This window comes from Stegodyphus dumicola, chromosome 12 (genome assembly GCF_044657685.1).
Source record: "Stegodyphus dumicola isolate Sdum_Otavi_A_Nest chromosome 12, ASM4465768v1".
NCBI classification, from domain to species: domain Eukaryota; kingdom Metazoa; phylum Arthropoda; class Arachnida; order Araneae; family Eresidae; genus Stegodyphus; species Stegodyphus dumicola.
Genome location: NC_140779.1, coordinates 48,584,356 through 48,610,154, shown reverse-complemented (window position 1 = coordinate 48,610,154; position 25,799 = coordinate 48,584,356). Strand labels below are relative to the sequence as shown.

Genomic DNA, 25,799 nt, shown 5'->3' with positions numbered 1-25,799 from the left:
TACTTCATCTCCTACTTTATAAGTTACTCCCCGTCGTTTCAAATCATAATAGAGCTTCTGTTTTCTTTGTACTACTTCAGTGTTCTTTTTTGCTTCTTTAATTAATTTTTCTATATCACCCATTTTAAATTCTGGGGCTCTTTGTTGAACATAAAATAATTTATCTAACGGCGTTATAATCTTTCTGCCTAAAAATAACTCAGCAGGAGTTTTGCCCGTTGTATCATGTTTTGCGGTCCTAAGGGCGAAAGCAAATTCATTGACATAGTTATCCCAGCTTTTATGAAAATTTTTAACATAAATACGGATAATTTTCACTATATTTCTATTGACCCGTTCCGCTATATTTGATTGCGGCCGATACGGGACCATTTTTAAATGACGTATGCCCAGTTTTTTGCACATGTCTTCAAATATATTACTTACAAATTGAGGACCATTATCCGATATAACTTTTAGGGGCGCCCCGTATTTTAAAATATATTTATTTAAAATAGAATCAGTAACTAATTTCGCGGAGGCTCGTTTTAAGGGAACAATTTCGGTCCACTTACTAAAATGATCAACCATAACAAGGAGATACCGACTTTTATTTAACTTACTTTTTGGGAAAGAGCCCAATAAATCGATGCCAATTATTTCATTTAGAAACCCGGCCGGGCGGAAATTAATATAATTAACTGCTTGACATGTTGGGCAGGACTGGACATACGCCCTTGTTAACTTTTGCAGTTCAGGAAAATAGACTGCCTCGCGTACGCGTTGGATAGTTTTTCGAATACCAGCATCAGAACCTAAAGGGCTGTCATGTAACTCCTGCAGAATATTTAATCAAAGACTAACTGGGATAACAGGTCGAAATTCGTTGTTGGAATTTGTAGTTTTTGTATAAAATAATAGACCATCTATTAGTTCGTAATGGGCCGCCCTATTTCTTATCGCCACAGTATCTTGGTGGCTAAAATTTTCAGGATCCTTTAAATACTCATAAATGTTTCCAAACTCAGGATCCTTACCCAGTTCGGTTATTACAGTTTCTCGGGAATTTATTGTACATGCTGTGAGCATTGCCACCTTTACAGTATTACCTTCTTCATCTATTTTTATTCTGGATAGGGCATCTGCTACGATATTTTCCTTTCCGGGGATATGCTTGATTACCAGATTATATTCTTGTAGCTTGAGTGCCCATCTTATTAACCTTGGGGATAAGTTTTTCCCTGAGTACAATCTAGTTACCGCCGCATGATCAGAATACACTGTTATTGGCGCTCTTCCAAAATAGACTCGGAACTTTTGCACTGCTAACAGAACTGCAAGTGCCTCTCTCTCAGTCGCGGAATAGTTTCTTTGTGTTTGATTTAAAGTTCGGCTAAAAAATGCCACGGGCTGCTGATTTTGCGAAAGTACCGCTCCTACCGCATAATCCGAAGCATCCGCTGAAATTTCTAAATTCTCATCCTTTTCAGGAAATTTCAACACAGGGGCTTGCGTTAATGCTTGTTTTAATTTTTCGAAAGCACTATTTGCTTCGGCCGTCCACGAGAATCTTGCCTTTTTTCTTTTTAATTTTAACAATGGTTCAGCAATAGCTGCAAAATCTTTTATAAAGGACCTATAATATGAACAAAGTCCTAGAAAAGAAGAGAGCTTCTTAGCCGTATTTGGCGGCGGATACTTTTGCACAGCGATTATTTTTGATTCGTCTGTCTCGATTCCTTTCTGAGATATTTTGTAACCTAAATATTTTAATTTAGGGGCTGCAAATTTGCACTTTTCGACATTAACTTTTAGACCGGCCTCATTTAATAAAGAAAACACCTGTCTTAAATCCTGTACATGTTGGTCCAGATTATCACTAGTAATAATGATATCGTCTAAATAGATAATTGTGGACTTTCCAAGAACAGGCCTTAACACAATGTCCATACATCGCTGAAATGTTGCCGGTGCCCCTGAAAAGCCAAACGGCATACGCAGGAATGCATAAGTGCCAGAATTGGTTATAAAAGCAGTCTTAGGCACGTCCTCCGGTCTAACCCCTATTTGAAAATAACCAGTCGTTAAGTCTAAAGTCGTCATATATTTGGTAGACGTTATGTTCCTTAGAATTTCTTCAATAATAGGTAACGGATATACCGGATATTTAGTTATGGAGTTTAATTTACGATTGTCAATCTCGAAACGCCACCTTTTTGGATGTGTTAGTGAATAGTCATTGTTTTTCTTACATAAAACTACCGGGCTAGCATAACTACTTTAGATGGGCGTTATGATCTTTTTCTGTAACATATCTCTAATGTGCCATTCTGTAATTTTTTCTTTATTCTTATCATACCGGTATGCTTTGTGGCGAACTGGCATTGAATCTCCGGTGTCGATACTATGGTTAGTAACTTGAGTAAATCCTGGAATATCACTAAATGACGAAGCAAATTCACTTACCACTTGTCGCATTCTTTGTTGCTCTTCCTTAGGCAGGTGATCAAGGTTTAACATTGGCGGTTCCGTTTTTTCTTCTCGAACTGGTTTCATCGTCAGCTTAAGGGACGCTTCATTAAAATCCAGCGTTGCTTCTGCCTCTGAAAGAAAATCTATCCCTAAGATAATATGTGCTTGCAGATTCTTTACTATAAAAAACATAACCTTTACTTGGTCGTCCTTGATACGGACATATAGCGGTAATTTACCTATGCACTTACATCTTTCTCCCTGCGCAGCTAACACTGTCGTATTATCCGAATTATATATGCGGTATTTACGAAAATACTTCCTAAAAAAATCTGCCACACAGGAACACTGCGCGCCTGTATCCAGGAGTGCGGTGGCTGGGATGTTATTTACCAACACTTCAATCTTCGGAAGAGTCAAATTTTTCACCATTACTGTATTTAACTTGAAGGAAGAGGGGTTTTCTTGGCCTTCGGATTTCCGCACCCTCCCGTCAGCAGAAATCCGTTTTAGTTTAAATCCTTTTTTCTTTCAATGCTTTCCTTCTTTTTCCACTGGCCTTGAGACTTTTTTCCTGGATTGCTATTGAACTGTCGACATTCGCCGGCTGTTTTTGGATGCTCGGGTTTCCTTGCCCACTGATTCGCTTTGCTTCCGTAGCCGTGTGCTTGAATTTGCTGTGGTCTTGGCTCACCAAATTGGTTTCGTTGTTGATATTGGCGTCTTCTTTCAATGTCCGCCGTTCTTCTACTTTCAAACTGGATTGCTAGCTCAAATAACTTTTCCAGTGTAGTCGGATTCCTTAATTCAATAAAGTCTTGCACTTGGGGAAGTAACCTCGGCAAAATCACTTGAATTATCTCAGGATCCGGACGGTTTCCATACAAGAGTTTGAAGACGTAAATTTTTCTTAAAATAAAGGTGGAAAGATTTTCGATTCTTTGCTGATATATGCTGAAAAGTTCCGTTTCTAATTTCGCACGATCCCTTACGACAGGGAAGGCTTTTACTAAGGCAGTCTCGAAATTTTCGTAAGTATAGGTGGGACTTCCTGCTTGACCCAAGAGACTTCTGCCTATACATTTGAACCAATTAAGCGCTTGGCCCCTCAAAGCGCTAGTAGCTAAGGTGACATTCTGGAACTCGTGCACGGGATACATCATGAAGTGGTCCTCCAATTTTTCCAAAAAACTGGTTACCTGTGAGTTTCCATTAAATGTTGCTTCTGGTTTCATCGCTGCGCGCATGGTCTGGACGATGTAACCAAATCCTTCCAGGGCGGCAGCTGGCATTTCTGAATTCTGAGCCGCTTCTGCAGGCAGCACAGGTTCTTCTTGAAACTCGGCCATGGTTATTCTTCTTCGTTGGGCGCCACTATCAGGTTCAGTGTTTCTCCTTACTTGCTTGGGGAACATTCAAAGACCTGACTCGGAACAGGGAGCTTACTAAAGCTATGTTCAATAAATGTGGGAAGTAGACAAGATACACAGGAAGGGTATACGAAACCCTTTATTTTTCTCTCTTTACAATGATTTGCGGACTTCGGAATACAGAGACCAACCACTTGTGGTCTGAACGTAAGAATATAAAAATATTAACTAAACTCTAACTTAACTTTGGAATAATAAACAAGGGCCTACGTGGAAGATTGGCCATATATTAACAGGAAGCCGTATGTAGTACAGAGCACTGTTAACACTACAATACGTTTAAAATTATCAAGAGGATTAAACCTCTGGCCTGGAAGGCAACCAGCAACCGAGTAAAAACTGCTAAAGCAAGCGGCCTGCTTCTACTAACTCCTTCCTCTCTCTCGCTTGGCAAAAAGCCACAACTTAAGTTCTTGGCTTTCGCCAGACAACTTTGCATAAACTCCTTCACGCTTATAATTCTGGCCGGAAGTAGAAAATAAGAAGTGATAGTAAAGATTTAAAATAAAATAAACGTTAGTAAAACTTAAGATCCTTACAGGCTAATTCCATGCTACATATCTGCAGCTTAGGCATCAGCCTCAAAGGCAGACTTCCACAAACTTTATGTAGTACCAAATAAAATTCTGCGAAAAATTGTAAATACCAGTTACCTGATTACACTGAACCACGGGGACTTGAAAATCGACCTTATAGCGGACCGCATTATTGAACTTAATAAGCGTTTCTTCCAAAAGTGGACGTGGTTGTAATACTGCAAATTTTTCAGAAGTTCATAGTTACAAAATCATTCCAGTAGATATTGGGATCTATTGCTACTCTATATGATTAGAGACCCCAACTTCGGAACCTAACTTTGATTGTCGGCGTTCACTTGATTTCTTGCGAGGTATGACTTTCGTCCCTTCTTCACTTTCCATCCGATTGGCACACATGCAGTACAGGAGACGATGGTCTTCCCAATTTTACCTCACTTACTTGACCTTTCTTGGAGTTTTACCTGCTAGCTCGTCAATCGTGTGCCGCCAGAGGCTTAATTCTCTTATCTAGCTTAAGGCCCCTTTTGGGGACATTTAAGCAAGTTAATAATCCGTATCCATATCCGGCGGCCGGTGAGGCTGTAATTATTCAGTAATTCCAAGTAACATGTATTATGGACATCTTAACTTCATGTATTCAAGTATATTAATGTAATACAAAAATTAAGAATAACATTGCCATACATATGAATTATTAACATATTTTCATTGACAATATTTAAATATTGAGTACATTTGATATGATTTATTCGAAATATTTGCTACTCTCCATTCGTTCAGCCAGAAGTATTTCTTCTATTTTGAAAATTAATATTTTTTCAAATTAATCCCATTGAAACTTAGTCCTTTTTCTTACGTACGTCCTCGAATAATAAATTTTGAAACTTTCTAATTACTAATTTAAACTGTCTTGTTATTGAGTCAGCAAAATTTTACAATAGTAGCTGAGAACAGTTTAATTTCAGAGCCACATTTCTAGTTTTTAAACTGCCCAAGATTTCGATTTCTGTGCCTTTGATTTGTTGAAATCCTGAATGAACTTCCCCATTCTAATTAGATCTTTAATCTTCAATGCTGAATCATACCGGGGACTGGCTAAGGAATCTCAACGTATCAGAAACAGCAAACGGTTTCCCGTTCCTACAATATTATTCAAAGAAAAGGTAAGTCATCTTTTTAATTCACTAAATATTCCTAAATCTCGTACATTTTGATTTAAATGCGCTTTAAATACTTCAATGCTATCCACATATTTACATCCAGATTTTAGTTAAATAGTTAGTAAAATAATAAAAAAAAAATGGTAAAGACTTTTGATTAAGTTAATTCAGGGTTCTTCAGCGCCCCCATTTTTTTTGGGGGGGGAACTACTTTCTAGACTGCATTCTTTAATGTTAGATGTATGCAATTTCATACTGAACAATAGTATCTGACTTGCAGTCTGACGTAACCTAATTCTAGAAATATGGAAAAGTAGAATAGGTAATTCGAAAATACTTCATTGGGAATTCTATCATTACGATTGCCCGGGTCCGTACCCACTAAGTCAGGGGTTTTCAACCGGTGATACACGTAGCACTGGTGGTACGCAAGAGAAAAATAAATAGGTGGTACGCAAGAGAAAAATAGGTGGTACACAAAGCAGCAAAGTATTAAGTACAAAATTCAAAAGTTAAAACCCCAACATCTGGATTTTTTTCTCTTAACAGTCGTAAGTTTATGCGATCTGAGTTTTGTTCAAGAGTGGTGGTAGAAGTAGTACTTTGTAGTGGTGGTACTACAGGTTTTCAGTTTTTGTTTAGGTGGTACTCCTTAGTCTAAAGGTTGAGAACCGCTGCACTAAGTTTCTGGTACAAATTTTTTCAAATTTCTTCATGCAAAGTAAGTTTTTAATTGACACTATATGATTTCCAAAATCAAAAGCACGGCATCTCCTCACACATTGATTTAAATTCCTCTTAATGCTTTAATACTGTTTACTTTTTCGCTCCTTATACAAAGGGAATTTGATTCTGGATTTAATCAATGCTACACTTCAGCCCATGAGTTTTGCATATATTAATGTAATTTAAACCAGCAATTATTGATCCAAAATCGCCAGTCAAGAATGACAGCATTTCCACCAACATAGTAACGTCAGTGTATGTTTAGATGAAGAAATATTAACTGATATGTTAACAGGGATCTAAATAATGAAGGTGCATGATAGAAACAAATTGACTTAACAGCAACGTTTTGCAGAATATGGAGAAGTAGATTGCAGAAAACTTTATTTCAAGACTTTGGATAATTACATCAAAATCATCGAAACTAATAATTCTTATTAGACCTTCGGAATTTTGTGCTTCTTGAATGTAGTTTATTGTAGTATGTATTTAAACAAAACACAACTCTAAACCTAATAAATATATTTTTAGAATATATCGTAAGTTATGTAAGGTAAACTTTTGATAAGATAAAATGCTTCGGAAAGTAATTTAGTCAAATTAATAGAATAAATGTAATCCAAAGTTGAAGCATTCTGTTATAGAAAGAACTCATCTGTAGATTTATTACATAGACTTCCACGATTTATTTTCCCTGAGGATTGTATATAGCAGGGTTTCTTAAATTTGTTTCAGTCGCGACCCCTTTTTATCACTGGGATTTTTTCGCGACCCCCAGTGCCCCATATAATATGTACGAAAATTTTGTGGGACCCCCATAAGAATTGCGCAAATGCGATACACGCGTGTGTGAAACTGTCAATTTTTTTCACTTGTACTGTAATATACTATTACAGTTTTAGGTCATTAACTTTCATTTTTAATTTTAAGACTTGGAACAATGTGAAAATTTTAAGTAACATACGAAATGACAGCGTCATGTGCAAAGCAAGTAAAATGAACATTTCTATTATAAAAAGAATGCGTCGAAACGTTTCCCTTTTTTCTTTGTCTGTATTGTCTTATCTTTATCTATTTCAAGATACGTCGTGTAAAAATATTTGGTAGTCGTAAAATTATTATAATAAGTTAAATATCAAAATTGCTAAATTTTTTGGCTACCTTCTACTGGGGATCGCGACCCACAGTTTAAGAAACACTGGTATACAGTAAGCTACAATACTAGTTTACAGAGAAAACTTAATCATCGAAAAGCGTGTAAAAGCTCAGAGCTTAAATCAAAACCCAGAAATTTTTATTGCATAGCAAGGTATCTGCAGAGCTGTTATATTTCGAAGATACCAGCTAAATATCTGAAAGCTATTGGGAAATAAATACATGGGAAGACAACTTCCTAGCATATGACCCAGTTTATAAACTTTAAGTGATCTTCTAGCAATAGGAAATCTCTCGCCAGTTTTCTCTAGGGGTACATACGCCCATGATACATTGCCCACCATTAAATTTCAGTGTGATATTCTTGTTTAATAGCTGTCATATTTTCAATGTAATGTCAATGAAGGTTTTAATACTATATTTACTTTTTATTTTGTTTATTGAAGTAACTATTGTATAAGACGTATTTCTCAGGATTAGAAAAATTTTGTAGTCGAAATTAGCTGATTGAAAATTTTTTCTCGCCGAAATCATGAAGCAGATATCCTGCAATAGAAAGATCTTGGCTCATGTTACGCTATAACCGGTCTCATTTCAGTGTTTCATATCAGTGCTCAGTAAGTGGTTTTACTGTAGTGATGACGCGTCAAGCGCCACATCAGTTTCTAGGGGCCAGAATAAGAAAAATGAGCTTGGCGTCTAATATTTTAAAGCAGTAGTCTCAAACTCAAATTGCATGCAGAATGAATGCTCGATATGGAAACGGCTGACAGACCAATTTTTTTTTTAATTTTTCAACTAAATTTGAAACTTTTAGCTTACTAAGCAGTTATCTAAACATATATAAAAATAATAAAGGAAAAATTGATAATTTAATTTCTATCTGAATTCTAAAGGTTGGTACCTGAAGCCAACAAAAGTTTTTACATTTTTGAAATTAAAGCGTATTGATAGCTAAACATTAAATTTTCAGGTTGATACTTCAAATAAATTTAACTAACTACTAAATTCTTTAAACTTAAAATTATGAAAACTTGTTTTCGGGCAAGAAAAGAATAAACAGTAGCAGCATTATCTTTATTTGTTAAATTATTTCTTCTATTTGTACAGAAAAAATACACATGCTTTTATGTAAATAATAATGTATTGTAAATAATTATAATCTTTATTTCTTGCTACAAACATGTTCACATATAAATGTAGTCTCTAACAAAATGTTATTCTTACTGTAAAATTTCTGAATTGAGGGCATTTATCTCTTGACAAATACGAACGAATGATGATCAAATAAATTTTCCAACCTTTTAAAGATTTGTATTACATTGTAAATTAACTCTATTTGCAGAATTTATGGCGCAGTGTTCACATTTTTAATGGTGATAAATATTTAAAATCGGGCACCAAATCATTAAACATATTTCTCTAATTCTTCTGGTAATGCTACTTCTCTTGCAATCCTTTTCTTAAGTTTTGAGTGGTACTATTATTAAAGTGTTCAGTTTACATATTCTTATAAATTATATATGTTACCGTGAAAGACCGAAATTGGTGAATGTCGACTTTCACCAGAGAATATCAACATTCACCAAATACGTCGGTGAAAGACCGAATATTTCACTACATTTTTGTATATTCGGACCCTCACCGGTGTATGTCGACAATCACAGATATGCTCTGGTGAAAGTCGAAAAGAGAGGTCATAAAGTGCCATTATAGTTTAAGTTGTTGCAATAAATAAGATTTGAATCACATAATTTAGTAAGTTTTTTATTACTGTTATTTTATTTTCTCATTTAGAATGTACTGTATAATTAAGTAAGTTTCTAACTTCTATTATTTTCCTTTCTCATTTTGAATGTATTGTGTGTTTTAGGTTCTCATGTTCTTAAGTTCTTATTTCAAGTGTCAAATGCGTTTATTCGCGACTGAATTACGGAGAAGAAAATATAATATTGTTATATGTTCAACATTCACCATTAGTACATGGTGAATGTCGACATTGACCGGTGTAAGTCAGAAATAAGAGTATTTGGAAAATATTTCGGACATACACCAAGAGACTATATGAATGTTGACATTCACCGGTGAAAGTCGACATTCTCCATATTTCGGTGTTTCACCGTAACATATATACAACTAATTCACTGCTCTTTGAGCGACATGAATTTTCCTTTTTACTGCTTCAAATTGTATGCATGAAATATATTCTAGTATGTTAAATTTTGCATTTTGAATGAGAAACCTTTTTTCTAAACCTTTTCTTCCTCATTTAGTTTCTTATCCGTGCTGGTTCAATAAAGGAGAATTCAGTGTCACGACTGACTCAGCATTATATGCAGAACGAGTAAGTAATTCTTTAAAAGCTGTTTAAAATTTCCAGTTATCCATCTAGGAAAATTTAAGCAAATGTTTTGAAATCGATTTTTTATGATTTATTCTTCAGACTGCATATTTTTACATAAAATCAATTTAAAAACATAAATTGATTCTTACAACAATTCGGCTATCATCATTACGTTACCATTTCTCAAAGCAAACCAATATTATTTTCTATTTTCATACCAAATAGCCGGTTCTTGAAAGCATTGCTATTCGGCAAGGCACAGTAAATACCAATGGCCGCATAGATAAAACTAGTTGAACATTAGGTGTACCATCTTGTTCAAACCCCACCGACAGGTTATCCTTATGGGGATTTTCCTAATTTTCTCGTGTATAACATGAGTACACATCAATTTTTTTTTCATTAAAAAGTCTTCCACAAAGACATCCCTTTCCTTGGAAAGATAGTCTTGGTGAAACTTTACTGGAATCAAACTATCTACAAACAAAATTCATGCAAAAATCAAATCATCTAAGCTCTTTCTTTTCTCATATCAAGTCAAATTGTTACCTTCTAATTTAGTCATTTAAAGTACCATGGCTTTCCTTAGATATATCTTAAAAACTAGTTAGTTTTCCTTAAGTGATTTACGAAGGCTCTCTTTAGACAAATATTCCTCGTATGGTTTACTTTAATTAACAAAAATAGGGTGATAATTACCCTAAAGAGCCAAAATATAACTCAATGACGCGTTGCACGAGCTTTGGCATACAAAACAGCTAAAACTCGTCTTGGCATGGATGCCATAAGTTCTTGGTAGATGACTGGAGACAGATTGTGCCAAATGTCTCAGCAGCGGTCGTGCAGTCGAGATATTCCGACATGTTGGTGTTTAAGTTCTGAGCTGCCGCTTCATGACATCCCAAATGTGTTTCAGTTGAGAAAAGAGGCACCATGTAAGGGTGCAACCAATCTGCAGTTATGTACAGGATGTCCGCAGCTTTTATGGACTGTTCCATCACCACTAGGATCCCAAAGCCATCCATGAAACGTTCCCCAAAGCATAATACTGCCACTGCCAGCCTGTGTATGGCCTCCTGTACAGAGTGAGAGCTTGACACGACCACTGATATGATGCATGAGAAATTGTGATTCATCCGACCAAGGCAAATGTCTTCCACTTGTCCATATCCAGTCTTTATGTCTCCGGGCCCTCTGTAGGCGTAACCGACAATGGCATTTGGTCAACAAAGGCACACGAGGGGAACTTCTGCTGCGCAATCCCATAGTCCAGCAGTGTCGGCTGAATTGTGTCCCGAAACACCTGCACTTTGACCTGCATTGTATTGGGCTGTCAGCTGAACCACTATCTGGCGCCGATTTTGCTGTGCCAAGCGGGACAGTATCACAGTCTCGGAGGTACTTGTTCCGACTCTTCGGGCCGTTACAATCAGTCGCTTAGAGCAGAAGCCTTTCCCATCACTCACGAAAGTGCAAAAATGTTTCATTACCTTCTCAATCAGCAATTAAATACCATTCCCATTTAATCACATGTTTCGGTCATAATGTTTCGGCTCATAATGTAAGTCATAATGTAGTTTGACAAATCCAAGTAGAATTTTAATGTATCAATCCGTTTTCGTAAGCTGCTTACTTAAACTGAAATTCATCTTTGAACTTAATATAATTATGTGTACTATTTGATTAATATCCATTCACATAAAGTGAAAATTTATAACATATTCTTGATCATTGTTTTTATCATTTTGCTCTAACAGCGAATTTTGAAGTAGGCGGGAAGCATAATTCATCACAACTTTTCGAGGTGATGAATTTGACAAATATAACTGGAGAAGTTAACTCTACTAGTTTCTGTGGATCTTCTTAGATTTTTCCTTGGCTCTGTAGAAGTTTACCAATGATTTAGTTTTTTTTTTTCCTAGACTTTCACCATCAACCGAGTCTTTCACATCGTCTATCCGGTGCTTTAGCTGTCGTACCGAGGTAGGGAAGATTTTCACATGCCATCAGCAAGAAAATATCGCAAGGCGTTAGATCGGTGATCTTACGATGTCCAAAACATACCTCATTATCCGAATCGAGAATTCAAGCATTTTAGAAAATGGTGTTTAAGATGTTCTCACATGTATCTAAGTTTACGTCATCACGTTTGCTGCAAAATATCAGATACTTCTTCCACCTCAGCATCAGCCATTCCGACATGTCGAAGTTGAACCTTTTAGCCTATCGGTATGCCAAGTGCTGTGAATCTGCGATGAATAGAAATATTAATTTTATTTCCAGAGAATCATGTTCTAGTGTGTAGATGTTCCGTGTTCTAAAACGCTCTCTAATGGTCGAACACTAGTAGTTCAACCTGGGTTCAAATTCTGAATCGAATAAAGTTTCAGAAATGAAAGCTCACAACGGCTGAATGATAAAAACCTCTGAACACGAGTATTTTGAGGGGCTTTCAAAACTCTGGGCAGGTCGGCAAGAATGGGAGGTTTGGTTTTCCCTTGTGTAGCGTAAATACGAACCAGTTTCCCTTTGTCTTTTGCCCTCCAACAGTCAGAATGGTAAAAACTGCTGAACAATTGGAATTCAACCCAGGTTCGATCCTAGGTGAAAAGTTTGACTACGTGGTAGACTTTCGTAGTTTCCCTCAATAGGCAGATAGTCTTAATTTAGCTTTTATATAATGTAATAATTCCAGATCTGTCTCAGTCCCAACGCTTGTTCACTTTGTCACTTAAGTGAACACGAAATCGTCAGTCGCAAACAATGAACACGAACCAACAGTAGAGCTTGCAAATTTACAAAACTCTCTCGGTTTGGGTTTGTCGGTAGTTTTTAATATAGATTAGTCCAAGATAATTAACCTAACAGCACAAAACATTTTATTAACGAAACTCAACATATTTTACGTAATTTCCCCGTATAGCAGTGGCCATGGAAAATCTTATCAAATATTTTACTTGCTCATTCTACAAAATTCATGAATTAAGTTATATTTCTGCATCGGCGCGCGGCAAGATTGACACCCATCTGCTAAAGATGGAACACTACTAATTTTTGTACCATTTTGTTGGTGAAGGATAATTGTTCTGTGCTTTCTTCTTGCATAAGCAGGCCCACCAACAGCCGAGAGGTAAAATCGTTGAACACTGGTGGTTCTGACCTTGGTTCGATTCCAAGCGAAGACACTGGCCGCGTGGTAGTTTTTGTAACGTTTCCTATGTGTAACGTGCATACTAGCCAGTTTGCCTTAAAAAATTCTGGCATCCTTTCCATTAGGCAGATTGCCCTAGTATGCTTTGTCATAATCTACCGAACCAAACCCTAGCGTAAGTAACTTTTTTCAAATTGGTTCACTGCCGTCTGTAGTAATGAGAAGGTGTTTATTTAGAACACTGTATCCATTGGTGTTTCTGAACAGACGCTGCGTATCTAAAGCGCAATATTTTGTTGCTACTGGTGCCACGGTTTTGAGCAACTCGACACCTCTAATGAGTATTTTAGAAATGACTTATTTTTGTGCTGCCAAATAAAAAATTAAATATTTTTGTTATATTTGTTAATTTTTTTTATATTTATAAAAGTCCCAGCTCTTTCTTCAACATTACTATATATTACTCTATATGTCAAACCCGGCTTTCAATGAGTATATTGTTTCTGTGTTGCAAATTGTTAAGTACATAAATCGTCTCGTTTTGTTCTAAATTGTGACTCTAAAAAAATTACAAAATGTCTTTTAATATATAAATGCCGTAGTTGTACACTTATTAGAATGTCTGTCAACGTCAGTGTGATGAAACATTGGTAGATTAACTGTTTCCTTAATGCCTTTCACATTTGCAGAATGTCTTCTTTAGTTAGCGATTTCAATTCCAGTCTACTTCTTCATTCAAAATTCGAATAGTTTGTTTTCCATAGATGCTGGTACGTACATTTTTAATGTAGGTTGGTTGCAGTGTAAAATTTTCATTCCCCTCACACTTTGTAGATGTTAATGCGCTTGGAAGAAAAGGAATTTGTCTGATAATCTTCATAATCAATAGTTCTACTTAATTGATATCAGGGCTGCTGTTCTGATTAAATTTTAATTTCACCATAAATGCGTGTTTTTTAACTGAATCTTAAAAATTTTCATCTAATTTATACTGCTATTTCTTGCAGAAACATAAAATTCATTTCCCATATGCGGAAAGACATAGCTCTCTTACAACAGTTGGACGTGCAGTACATTTGTGACTTGAGATTAAGAGATCCAAGCAAAGATATTCCTCAATTGTAAGTTATTTTGAGATTTCCCTTCTGAACAAGTAAAGAATCCAACTCATGTGTTCTAATTCTGGTTTATTTTGCAGCTCTCATTCTAATAGTGCTTACAAGCAAAATTATGAAGTCTTCAAAACTGCACACTTGCCTTATCCAGGTGAGCAGCTGAGATACGTACCTGAATATTGATATAATATTTACGTATTTTCCTGTCGACAGTGAAAATCCTGCCAAAACTGCGCCCACGATTCCGGTTGAAGCTTGAAGAAATATTGTTCTTTAGTTAGAGAATTCTAGATCTCTTTATTTAGATTATCAACAGATGCAAGCAATGAATATAAGAAACTTTAATAAATATGAGCTCAATCTTTGAGACAATCTGGCGATTATTAAGAGAGTCAATTACTGCGCAGTCCAAAAATCCTTATGTCGCTTAAAATAGCAAAACCTTTCTTTTTATTATGGATACGAATTTAAGTGATGTTCTGTAGTACCTTTTACTGCGGCATTTTGCTAAATTCTACTCTTTAAATGTTTGTAGTGTGCTTACCAGTGCAGCTAGTCCCTTAACTTCAGAAATACTCCACACTTGCTGTTCTGCAGAAAACATGTACCACTTTCTTGATTTCCTCAATGCAAGGGGAAAAAAGCAGTTAATTTAAAACCTTCACAAAAAATAAATGGACTTTCTAAGGATCAGGGTTGTTTAAAAGAAAAGCTATCTTATACGAGTTTGACATAGCGAATATCCATAATTGGAGCAAAACTTCACTATTTAGTGACAACTTTTATTCATCGAAAATAGTCGACGGAAAAATACCTAAGTTTGGGGCTTCTATAATTAAGACACTATAACACGCCGAATAAATACTAATTCAGAAGTGAAACAACAAAAATCAGTGTTAATTTACAAAATTTTCACAGGACTAGTTTCGATGGTTTTACCGAACCATCATCTTCAGCTGCAAAACCGCAAATGCAGCTGCAAACCATTTGCGGTTTTGCAGCTGAAGATGATGGTTCGGTAAAACCATCGAAACTAGTCCTGTGAAAATTTTGTAAATTAACGCTGATTTTTGTTGTTTGACTTCTGAATTAGTAAATACCTAAGTACCGATTAAACTTTCTCGTGAAGCTAATTGAAAATTTAACCCTAAAGAAATACTTTATAAATCACCGTTTAATACTTTGTCTCAATTAGGAACACTCATTCACGACTGTAATAACATAAATGTGGAGCAATATATCTCAGCTTATTAATGGGGCAGTTTTAACATATACTTACAAATGATAGATAAGGTTCTTATCGACATACCTATATTAAAGTAATTTGCTTACAAGATTCCAAAGTACTTTCATTGTCAGCTAAGATTTCCTAAACGTTTTCTGCTTGCCCACGTGTTTTCTCAGCTGGATAATAAGAATTAATAAATTTTGAACTGTGTAAACATTACCTCTGGATAAAATGTCACTTTTTCTGATACAACATTCAAAAATAATTAAATTTAATATGTTATGAAAATTTCAACTCCGTGCTTTTTATTGTATCAAAATTATGATTTTGGTGTGCAATATTAATCAAAAATAGTTATGTATACGTATGAATTTTACGACGTGAATATATTCTTATTAGTATTAAGGAAATAACTTGCATTTATGGGATTTGAAAACAATTGTATTGCTGTTGTCCAAATATAATTATGCTTATCGCATGATTACTCTGAAACTGTTGGTCAGAATTAGAAATCTTAGATCAGTTGTACGAAATCCATGCTAGTATAAAATTACTAAATATTATGGTCCTGGCATAAAACTTTTAAAATTACGTTTAATTTAATGTTAAAAAAATCAAGTTGATTTCTTAAATTTTTCTAAGGTAGGAGTCTAAAGGTAGCAAATACAGTATAAAAGGACATAGAAATATGTATACAGAATTTTCTAATCACAATTCGGATGGTTCTAAAGATATTGAGCTTTAAAATGTACCGAATCTTGGACATATTTTAATATTTTAGACACCTGAACTCTTAAAAAGTTTAAAAAGAACCCAGTTTGTAAGGATGGTCAGGTTGAGACAATATATTAAAATACTGTAAAAGAGACAACTCCTCACGTCTCAAACGGAGTGATGGCTCGTGACAGTCAACATAAAGGCTCTGCACAGGAGATGTCCTGAGGGCTCCAGAACAAATCCGCAGAGCCTGATGATGAACAGGATCGAGTTTTAACAACACTGAAGATCGGGCAGATCCGTAAACAACTGAGCCGTAGTTCAGTTTAGAGCGAATTAGAGCTCTGTAAATGCGAAGCATGGAGCAACGCTCTGCATCCCAGGAGGTGTTCGCCAGGACTTTTAAAATATTTAAAACTTTGGTACACTTTTTTCTCAAGTTTACGACATGAGGAAGGAAAGTCAATTTTCGGTCGAACATCACCCCTAAAAATTTTACTCTAGGTGCATCTGGAATTATAGACCCATTGAGGTATAATTCAGGCTCAGGATGGAGACCTCGCTTTTTACAAAAATGCACGCACACAGTCTTCTGTTTTGAAAACGTAAATCCTTGTCTTTTTGCCCATTCCTGGATCCTGTTCAAAGCGATCTGGAGCTGCCTCTCTACATGTCTCATATCCGCACCTCGACAGCTAATTTGTAGATCATCAACATATAAAGATCCTGAAATGGTGGGAGGAAGTTCTTTTAATACAGAATTTATTTTTAGGCTGAACAGAGTTACACTAAGCACACAGCCTTGAGGCACACCCTCTTGCTGTTCAAAAATATCTGAAAAAACAGAGCCAATCCTTACTTGAAAAGTCCTAGTATTCAAGAAATTCTGTATGAAAATTGGTAGGTTGCCGCGGAAGCCACTCTCGTGAAGATCCCGAAGTATACCGTATCTCCATGCCTTATCACAAGCTTTCTCAATATCAAAGAATACCGAGACAAGGTGACTTCTTCTTACAAAAGCTTCTCGAATGGATGTCTCTAAGAGGAGCATATTATCTACGGTAGTCCTCCCCTTTCGAAAACCACTTTGATAAGGCGATATAATATTATTCTTTTCCAAGAAGTAGACTAGGCAGCTGTTTACCATTTTTTCAAACAACTTGCATAGGCAACTCGTAAGGGCAATTGGCCGATAGTTGGATGGATTCCTTGGATCTTTCCCTGGCTTAGCAATAGGAATTGCAACAGCTCTCCTCCATGCGCTGAGAAAAGTACGCTCCTTCCACACTCTATTGTAAAGCGTGAGAAGGGCATTCAGTGACTTTAGGACAGATGCTTTAGCATTTCGTAATTCACGCCATCAAGGCCCGGAGAAGACCTATGTGTCTGTAACAAAGCTGTCTTTAACTCTAGCACAGTAAAATCTCTATGATAAGGCTCAAAGTTGGAAGAGTTGAAAGCGATGGGATTTTTCTCAGAGCATTGCTTGATAGAAAGAAATGCAGGTGAGTAATTTCGGCTGGAAGAAACGGTAACAAATGTCTCACCAATAGTATTCGCAATTTCTTCTATACAGCTAATCACTCGGCCATCTTTTTTCAAAAAGGAAAGTGAGTGGTCCTTATATATTCCGCATGCTTTTCGAACTCTTTCCCAAACCCGCTTACTAGGCGTAGAGGATGTTATTGACGACACATAGGAAATCCAAGAATTTCTTTGGCTCTGCCTTCTTACTTTTCGTGCATTTGCTTTGGCTCTTTTAAATGCTATAAGGTTTCGCAGAGTAAGATATCTACGAAAAATGCCCTATGCTTTTTTCTGTTTTTTCAGTGCTTCATGACAGTCGCGATTCCACCATGGTTTCGAATATTTTAGTAGTTTTCCTGAAGTTCTAGGAATGGAAAGCATAGCTGCCTGAATAATAGTATTAGTAACAGCTTCAACAGCATCATCGATATGCACATCTTCTACCATTTGATCTGTGAGCTCTGCAATGGAAGAGGAATTCAAATATGAAAACAACCTTTTAAATCGAGAAACTTAGAGGTATTTTTTTTTTTGCCATAACTTTAGCTCTAGAGCGAGTTCTCACTTGAGATTTATTTCAAATTGCTTGTAACCTAATTTTATTATTAACAGGATGCAAAATTTCGAATATTTAAAAGCAACTAATCCATTAATGTCCCACGTGTGTACATTTGCTCTGAAAGGAAAGTTAAAATATCCAGAAAATATAATAATGAAACAATAAGTTCATAGTTGCTTGCAATTTGTTGGCAGTTATAAATTACTACTACTACTACTCAGTGGCGTAGCAGCCCTAATGGGCTGCAGTTCCCGAAATCTGCTTTCTTAACCGTGGGCCCCGGGTAAGCATATGCCCAGAACAAGTGGTCAGCTTAAAATCGCAGGACTTCCTGTGTTTAGTCCCCAAGCGAACATGGTACTGATTTTATCAACCCAAGTCATGGAAATCAAGAGGTGAAAAGCTGAGTCGAGCTTGCCCAGCCCGGGAATCGAGCAACGGACCTGTTGTGCTGCTGCGCGATGCGCTATTCCCTGAACCACCGGGCCTCCAATTATAAATTAAGTTGCAAATAAATACTATAATTAATAGATAGAAAAGAGTACTTCAAAACTTTTCTCGGCACCTCTTTATCCGAAGTCCTCCACGAAGGCATCCCTCCCCTTAGGCAGATAGCCCTCGAGGCTTTGCCATAATTAAATAACCTAACCTAACAAACCCTCGTGAATATTGCTATTACTGCAACAAACTGCTTGAAACTCAAACGTTTAATTGATTTAATAGGGATGCATTATTGTAACTGCAAAAGAGAACTTTCCTTTACCTTACTCAACCGACGTGAACAATTCCAAGAACTGTATTGGCGTATTTATCAAGGCCATTTGGTATCCTATTTAGACACAAGTAAGTCTGTTATTTCATGGTCACCAGTAAATCTATATAAATTATTCACTGGCTTAAGTGATCTCCGATTCGTTCCAAACTGTGATTATTGGATGAAGTGATTTAGAAATAGATGCTTGCTTCATGAAAACTCTAATAATATATTCCCCATAACTGCGAAAAATATTCTTTTAACTGTTAATCCAGTTTAATTTTGATGATTGACGGCAACTTCAACTTCATTTGCGGAGCTTTTGCAACTACTTTTCTGTGTTACCTCACCATACCACAGCATCCTAAAAGCTGGCAGAGTAAGGGACACAAGGCGAAGACCGACGTGTTATCAATTTCAGCGCAGAGTCATATGGTATAACCCAGAGTTTACTCTCAAATTACTGATCTGAAACAAAAATTAGTATTTCCTAATAATTTATATATTTTAATAACGTGTGTAATTTTACTCAAGAATTTGAGTTTAGCAATTATAGTTTCTGTATCATTAATAACTAAGATACGTTTTTACTAATGTTAGTTATGCACTTTGTTATAATCACTTACTTTTCTTTCTACAGCTATCACTTTTTTCAGCAACTACCATATAGCAAGAAACCCTCTAATAATGTTCGACTGGAATTTGGTAAGTTTCAATTTAACTTCGAGTATTAAATATTTGAAGTAAGATTTTCAATTTCGCGTAAAAATATGGCATTTAACTTACACTGGTGTGCAAAAATTAAGGACGAGATGGTTTTTTCAATATAACTTTGTACAAAAGCTTTCCAAATCAACACATTTAATACCGTAAGATCCCCAATACGTAAGGACATGAGTAATGTAAGCAACTCTTACTAAAAGAGAAATCAGAGGGATAAGAAGAAGCTTTATTGAAAAAGTAGCATGGAGCGCAATGCAACTGAAGGCCGAAACATCCCTGTGATGGGTGTCCAGCAAGAAACATCCGGTCTTTAATAGGGGATATGATCTCCCCTGACTGCTAGGCAGGTTTCACAGCGTCTGCCCATGCTGAGAATGAGGGTGGCAATGAGTTGTTGAGGCATTGCTGCCCATTCGTCTTGCAGCGCCAATCGAAGCTCTGGAATCGTTACTGGTGGTAAGGTACGAGCTGCCAAGCGTCTGCCTAGAAAATCCCATACATGCTCGATGGGATTGAGATGCGGAGATCGTGCCGGCCAATCCATACTTCAATATCCCCACTCTCTGTTCGGCAGCTACTGTGCGATGACATGGTGCATTGTCGTCCATGAAAAGGTACTGCGGACCCATAGCGCCTCTAAAAAGACGCACATATGGAAGAAGAATCTCGTTACAATAACGAGTCCCGTTGACTGAACCTGCGTCGAAGATGTGAAGGTCTTTACGACTACCAAGCATGATGCCTCCCCAAACGAGAACACCGCCACCTCCATACCTTTCAATCCCTTTCAATGATGTTCGAGTGATGATTGCGGCTTCCCCGCTCTCTCCAGATGAGTATGCGATGAGAATCGCTACTCAGACTGAATCTGCTCTCATCTGTAAAGAGTACTCGTCCCCATTCATTGTCTCTCCAATTCCGGTGTTCGCGGCACCACAGAGAACGCCTTCTCCGATGGGCAGGCGTTAGAGGTACACACCGTACAGGGCGTCGTACAAACAGACCACCACCGTGCAGTCTTCTGGCCACGGTAAAACGCGATATCGGTCGTCCAGTCGCCTGTGTCGTGTGTCTAGCGATTTCTCCCGCTGTCTTCTGGCCTGTAAGGCAATATACCGGTCATCTGCGGGTGTGGTTCCTCGTGGATGACCACTACTAAACCCCCGGATAGCTATTCCTGTAGTTTGAAATTGTCTCCAAAGTCGTGAAAACGATGCTGTGAGCAATTCCGAACTCTGCAGCCACACTTGTCACACTGCGGCCTTCCTCCAACTTCCCAATGATTCGACCTCGGGTAAAAGCATCCACATGTCGTCTAACAGATTGATTATTCGCCATTTCTCGCTGAGGCAGCAACTCGGTGTGATTTTAACTGCTATACGGCGTGCAATCTCTTTGCCAGAAATACTGATCTTACACCGACAACATGCTTTATACTACTCAGACACGTAGTATTACGTCTACCTGCATATCTGCGCATATGCTACCGTACATCACCTTACTTTAATCTCCTGATCGGTCTTTCTGTCCGCTCTGCTTCTTCGTTCAGCTGATATGCTAATTTTTCGACTTCGTCCTTAATTTTTGCACACCAGTGTACTGCTCTATTTAAATACTTGAGCAATTTATTTCTGCAGACTAGGAAGACTAGGTGATAGTTCCTTAGTTGTTTTAGCCTGTCTAACCAATGAATTATGAAATGTATTCATATCTTCTAACTTTTATTAATCGAAATACCTCTTTAAAGTAATATCGACAGCTTAGATTGTTTTAAGTGAATTTCTAAAATGAACTGATAAGTCCATAAATTTGAATCTCCTTAAGCTATGTAATTAATAATGAAAATTGAACTTAATTGCAGTATTTTTAATTATAACGTGACTGTCGCATATTTTTATGACTATTTCTCACGATTTCTAGTTCAGTTCAGTGCTAAATACTTTCAGGTATCTCCACGCTTTGAAGTGGCATTGCCTGACATAGACTATATGACACTTTATCAAGTAGACTTTACAAAGTACCAGGTAAGCAATTTAATTTCATGCAGGTTTTTTAGTTTATTCGGGATATGTGCATGTAGTTAGTTAGAAATTAAATCCATATATTCAAAAATCTCAATTCCGAAAGGAGTACATTTAAACAAATCAAACTTACGGTGTACTTTTAGCTAAATTATACATGAATCAAATTTTGCATGGATTGCAATATTTCACCTTCCCGTTCTTTTCGCAAAATTTTAAGAATACTTGAATCTGCTGAGAACATCTGATCCTAATTTTTCCATGATATCCTTCAATTTTTTTATTCGAGCTAGCATTATTTCAGACATTGCAGTGATAACAAACTAAAATCTTTGATTTAATCATTACATTAACATAGTCTATATAAACACATTTCTCTCAATTTTCACTGATTACTAGATAGTTTCATTTCTTCAAGGTACTTCTTCGAGTATGTTCATTGGCGAAGGCTGTCAATTTAGAGTATGAGTATCAACGAAGTCATTTCAGGTTACGTTACAGAAGGAGGAATTTTTATTAGCTCGAAAATGAAAGCAAACTTTCTGGGTAGCTACGCTTCTATCAAGACTTAAAAGTTTGATGCTTTGTTGGTTATTACGGCACGCAGCCGGAAGATTCACTTTTCCTGCTCTTTCCAGATTCCTCAATGAGTTTCCTCGGGGTCCTGACGTATATAAAAGTCCAAAGATGGAGCTTGTTGAGATAGCCTTGTAAAAGAAAGGACAGTGAGGTGGGAGAAGCTGGCCTGAAACACATGAAGAGGTTTGTCGAATCCGAAACATGGTGAGCTTGCAAACTACTGTGCAATACGAAAAACAATATTAAATTTAAAAAAAAAAGAACATTAAAGAAAAATTCTATATGCAATATAAAATTGTATGTAAAATATGAAACATCTTTTCTGACAAAACAGCAATTAATTGGTAGTGATTGCTTCTTGAGTAAATAACAGGAAGAAATAATATGGGATAACCTTTGTACAGCAATAGAATTGGAAAACTGCTCTTTTAAGGGTAAAACGATCAAACACAGAGTTTGCTGGCCTCTGGTAGCCAACTTTAAATTTTGTCTAAAATAACTGAATTTAAATAGAGTAAAGAAAAACCTTAGCTGTCAACATGGCTCCCGCCAAACTTCTGAGAAACAGACAAAATATAGTTTTACTTGAGCCTCCTGATGCTATAGTTTAATATATGCTGAGGACATAAAAATTAAAGTGCATGTAATCCTCCGATTTCAGTTTCATTTGAATTTTTCAGCAATGTCATAGCTGATTTTCAGATATTCCCGCGTTAAATATTGGTACAGTTAGCAGTATTAAATTAGGATAAACAGAACTCTCACATATTGAGATTCCGTTTTATCTGAAGCAAGGTAACAATCTTGAAAATGACACTATTACAGGCACTAGTTTGTACTTCAGTGCAGATCTTCCTTTTCAAAATAATTTAATTAATTTAATTTTTGTCTATATCAGCCATTTGGTTGGATGTTTTAAGGTTTCAAGTAATAATTCATGACTGTGTTTGATATATCAATGAACTAAATTTCATATTCATAGTCCATCTGTTTATTCATTTGGACATCTTTGGAGCATGCCGTAATATCCCTATGTTCTATTTTCTCTCTCTCCAGTCTTTTAACGACAGTTTTGATAAATTACGAATAATCTCTTTCACTATCACTTTTCACAATCTGAAATCTAATCATTTCTTGGCGTAAATTGTCGCATGGGATCCCCCCGCATGATTGCTTAATTTAAAATGTGTACTTGAGTGTAAATGATTCGTTGTTACTTGCCGAAGAAGAGCCACGTGCTTGCTGTTGAAGGGATTAACAGAAGCTACTAAAAGGGGTTTTGATAATGGTAATTGGGAATCTTGTAGCGGAATATATTATAACCCAGGATGAATCGGAACTTCACAATCATTCTTGGATTAAGGAAAACTCGTAACTAAATTTCAAGATTGTTTTTCGTCCGAGTAGTCAGTCAACTGGCGCCACATTTAAAACCCTGTTAAACTGCTTGCAGTTGAATGATTTGGCCGCATGATTCTTCTATTATATCTATATTTATTCTAGTCATATTCTATTCTGCATCTTTTAATATACAACATGAAACAGGCCTCTTTCCCTTATGATCTCCATGGAGGGTGTCTAATTATTAACCATGGTGTTCTTTGTCAAATGATTAAACCAAACCAATCAACCTCACTCTTAATACAGCTGAAAGTGCGATTTGAGTTCGAATTTAAAATGAAATGCATGACGTGGAGCTTTCTGATTACGCCAAAGTGTATTGTTTTAAAATTAAAACCTTAATATTTTTGTGAAATGGTCAGCTGCGGTAAGATAACTTCCTCTCAAAGCGGGATTAGGGTTGCCAGAAAGTGGCAGAATTGCCATATTTAGCATGAAATCGTCCGTTTTGCGACATTTGGCGACAAAACTGGCGCTATGCCATAGACGGAGCGGGAACATTCTAGAACGCATTCTTAGCGGTTTTCTCGAGAATGGTCTCGAAGGTAAGTTAAAGCTATATATAACCTACCTGCACACGTGTTAGGAGTATCTTGTATTCAGTAGAGTGCCTTAGCTTGAGAGCGATCGACAGAGTCTGGAGCAGTACTTTAGTGCTTTGCCGTGAAGCTGTCTTCGCCGTCATAGCTTGAAGATTTTGTTGCTGGTTGTTTCAGTGTGTTTATCGTAGTTTTTCGACGGCTGTAAACGTATCTTTGAACTGTCTTGTGTAATATTGGCAAATGAATTGTTTTGATTCTTCATAAAGTGTTATCAATTACTCCAAATCCACGAACCACTAAAAAGCAAAAATATTAAGTCTGCTCTCATTGCTGAAGGCTACGAAGAAGTAATTCTATTTGCAAACATTTCAGAGTATTTATAATAAATGATAAGAAATGAAATTGAAATATAACACTAATTCTTAGTGTTCACTTCAAGAAAATTTAATTGCGTGCGTGTGCTAAAATAAAACTGTTTTGATTAACTGTTTAAATATGCTTCTTCTCAAAAGTCGGATATCTTTATTTTTAAGTTACAACGTTAGAAACTTCGATAACGTAAACTTACGTATTCGGTATGAAGTATATGCGAAACCTTAATGGAAGGACTGAAAAATGATCCCTCAGCATTTGTGTCAATGTTTTGGGATTTTCAAGATGCTAGTTAAGTTCGGAGGTTGAGACCATAAGCGTTATAACTCTTTAGCATTTTGACACTTCCGTGGAAAGGCGTTATGAAAAAATGAAATAAATTCGCAGTAAGCCTTGATAAATCGAAAGCTATTCTTTTTTTAATACGATTCTAAACTTTTGCAGTTTTAATCTGAGATTATTTCGATCTTTAAATGACTATGAATTCCAAAGTCGTGGTATTACTTTTGATACGATATGAGCATACCTTAAATTTAAAATTAATAATTTTATTCGTTTGTATATTAGGTCTTTAAAATTCGATTGTATGCAACTCTAGGCGAGTAAACAATATTATATACTTGTTAATATTCATTATTTTCCTTTCCCAGGAATGGCATCTAGTGGACTTAACTCTAAATTATCTCCTGGTTCTACAGACTTATGTTACTTCCGGTAAGTACGATTCAAGCAGTTCTCCTAACATTCGAAACATAGGTAAAACATTTTATTTTTACACAGATGTTTAAAAATAATCCAAGTGAAGTTTAAAAGGCGAGTTTTTTTACAGCTAGCAAACGAAACATTCGCAGTTGCTTAACATGTTTATACAAAGTAAAATATGAATTTGAGTTCGTAATGAACAAAACAACAGAATTTACGATATAGCTAAATAAATTTAAGTGTTTCAATATTTTTTAGGTATTCAATTTTTAAAACCTCCATGCATTTCTGACTTAGTAGAAGCAAAAGAATTTTTTTTTTTTTTTTTAGACAACATGGATTTAATTTAAAAGCAAAGCTATCGGAATAAATTTTCCGTAAACCAATTACCGTTTTCATAAGCTTCATAACTTAACTAATTTTCAGATTCTCTCCCAAAACGAGGAGGGGTCCTTCTACACTGCGTTGCTGGTCAGGATCGGACGCCAGTTTTCTTGACACTTTTACGGTTGTCACTTTGGGCCGATGGTTTGATCCACGAGTTCTTGACCCCAAAAGAGATACTTTTTTTTACAATTGCCTATGACTGGTATTTATTCGGGT

At 36.3% G+C, this 25,799-nt stretch overlaps 1 protein-coding gene and 1 long non-coding RNA gene across 13 annotated transcripts in view; one reads left to right on the top strand and one right to left on the bottom strand.

Moving 5' to 3' along the window:
• The window catches only part of LOC118203570 (uncharacterized), a 133,669-nt gene that overhangs the window by 81,979 nt on the left and 25,891 nt on the right, over positions 1–25,799 (bottom strand). For 4 of the 6 annotated variants that reach the window (XR_015044422.1, XR_015044418.1, XR_015044416.1 and 1 more), the window contains exon 2: positions 24,152–24,418. The exons of the other annotated variants lie outside the window; for them this stretch is intronic. This is a non-coding gene — a long non-coding RNA (uncharacterized LOC118203570). The remainder of the gene's footprint in view (positions 1–24,151; positions 24,419–25,799) is intronic. 6 annotated transcript variants of the gene reach the window in all.
• Positions 1–25,799, top strand: part of LOC118203569 (phosphatidylinositol-3,5-bisphosphate 3-phosphatase MTMR14-like) — a 143,603-nt gene that overhangs the window by 99,505 nt on the left and 18,299 nt on the right. For all 7 annotated transcript variants that reach the window (XR_015044414.1, XR_015044415.1, XM_085827700.1 and 4 more), the window contains 8 exons: positions 5,478–5,583; positions 9,735–9,805; positions 13,964–14,077; positions 14,155–14,222; positions 19,497–19,561; positions 21,526–21,603; positions 25,145–25,208; positions 25,623–25,797. Coding sequence is in view for 5 of the 7 variants with exons in the window: in XM_085827700.1 (XP_085683826.1) it covers positions 5,478–5,583; positions 9,735–9,805; positions 13,964–14,077; positions 14,155–14,222; positions 19,497–19,561; positions 21,526–21,603; positions 25,145–25,208; positions 25,623–25,797 (741 nt within the window). In the remaining 2 variants the exon portion in view is untranslated. The remainder of the gene's footprint in view (positions 1–5,477; positions 5,584–9,734; positions 9,806–13,963; positions 14,078–14,154; positions 14,223–19,496; positions 19,562–21,525; positions 21,604–25,144; positions 25,209–25,622; positions 25,798–25,799) is intronic.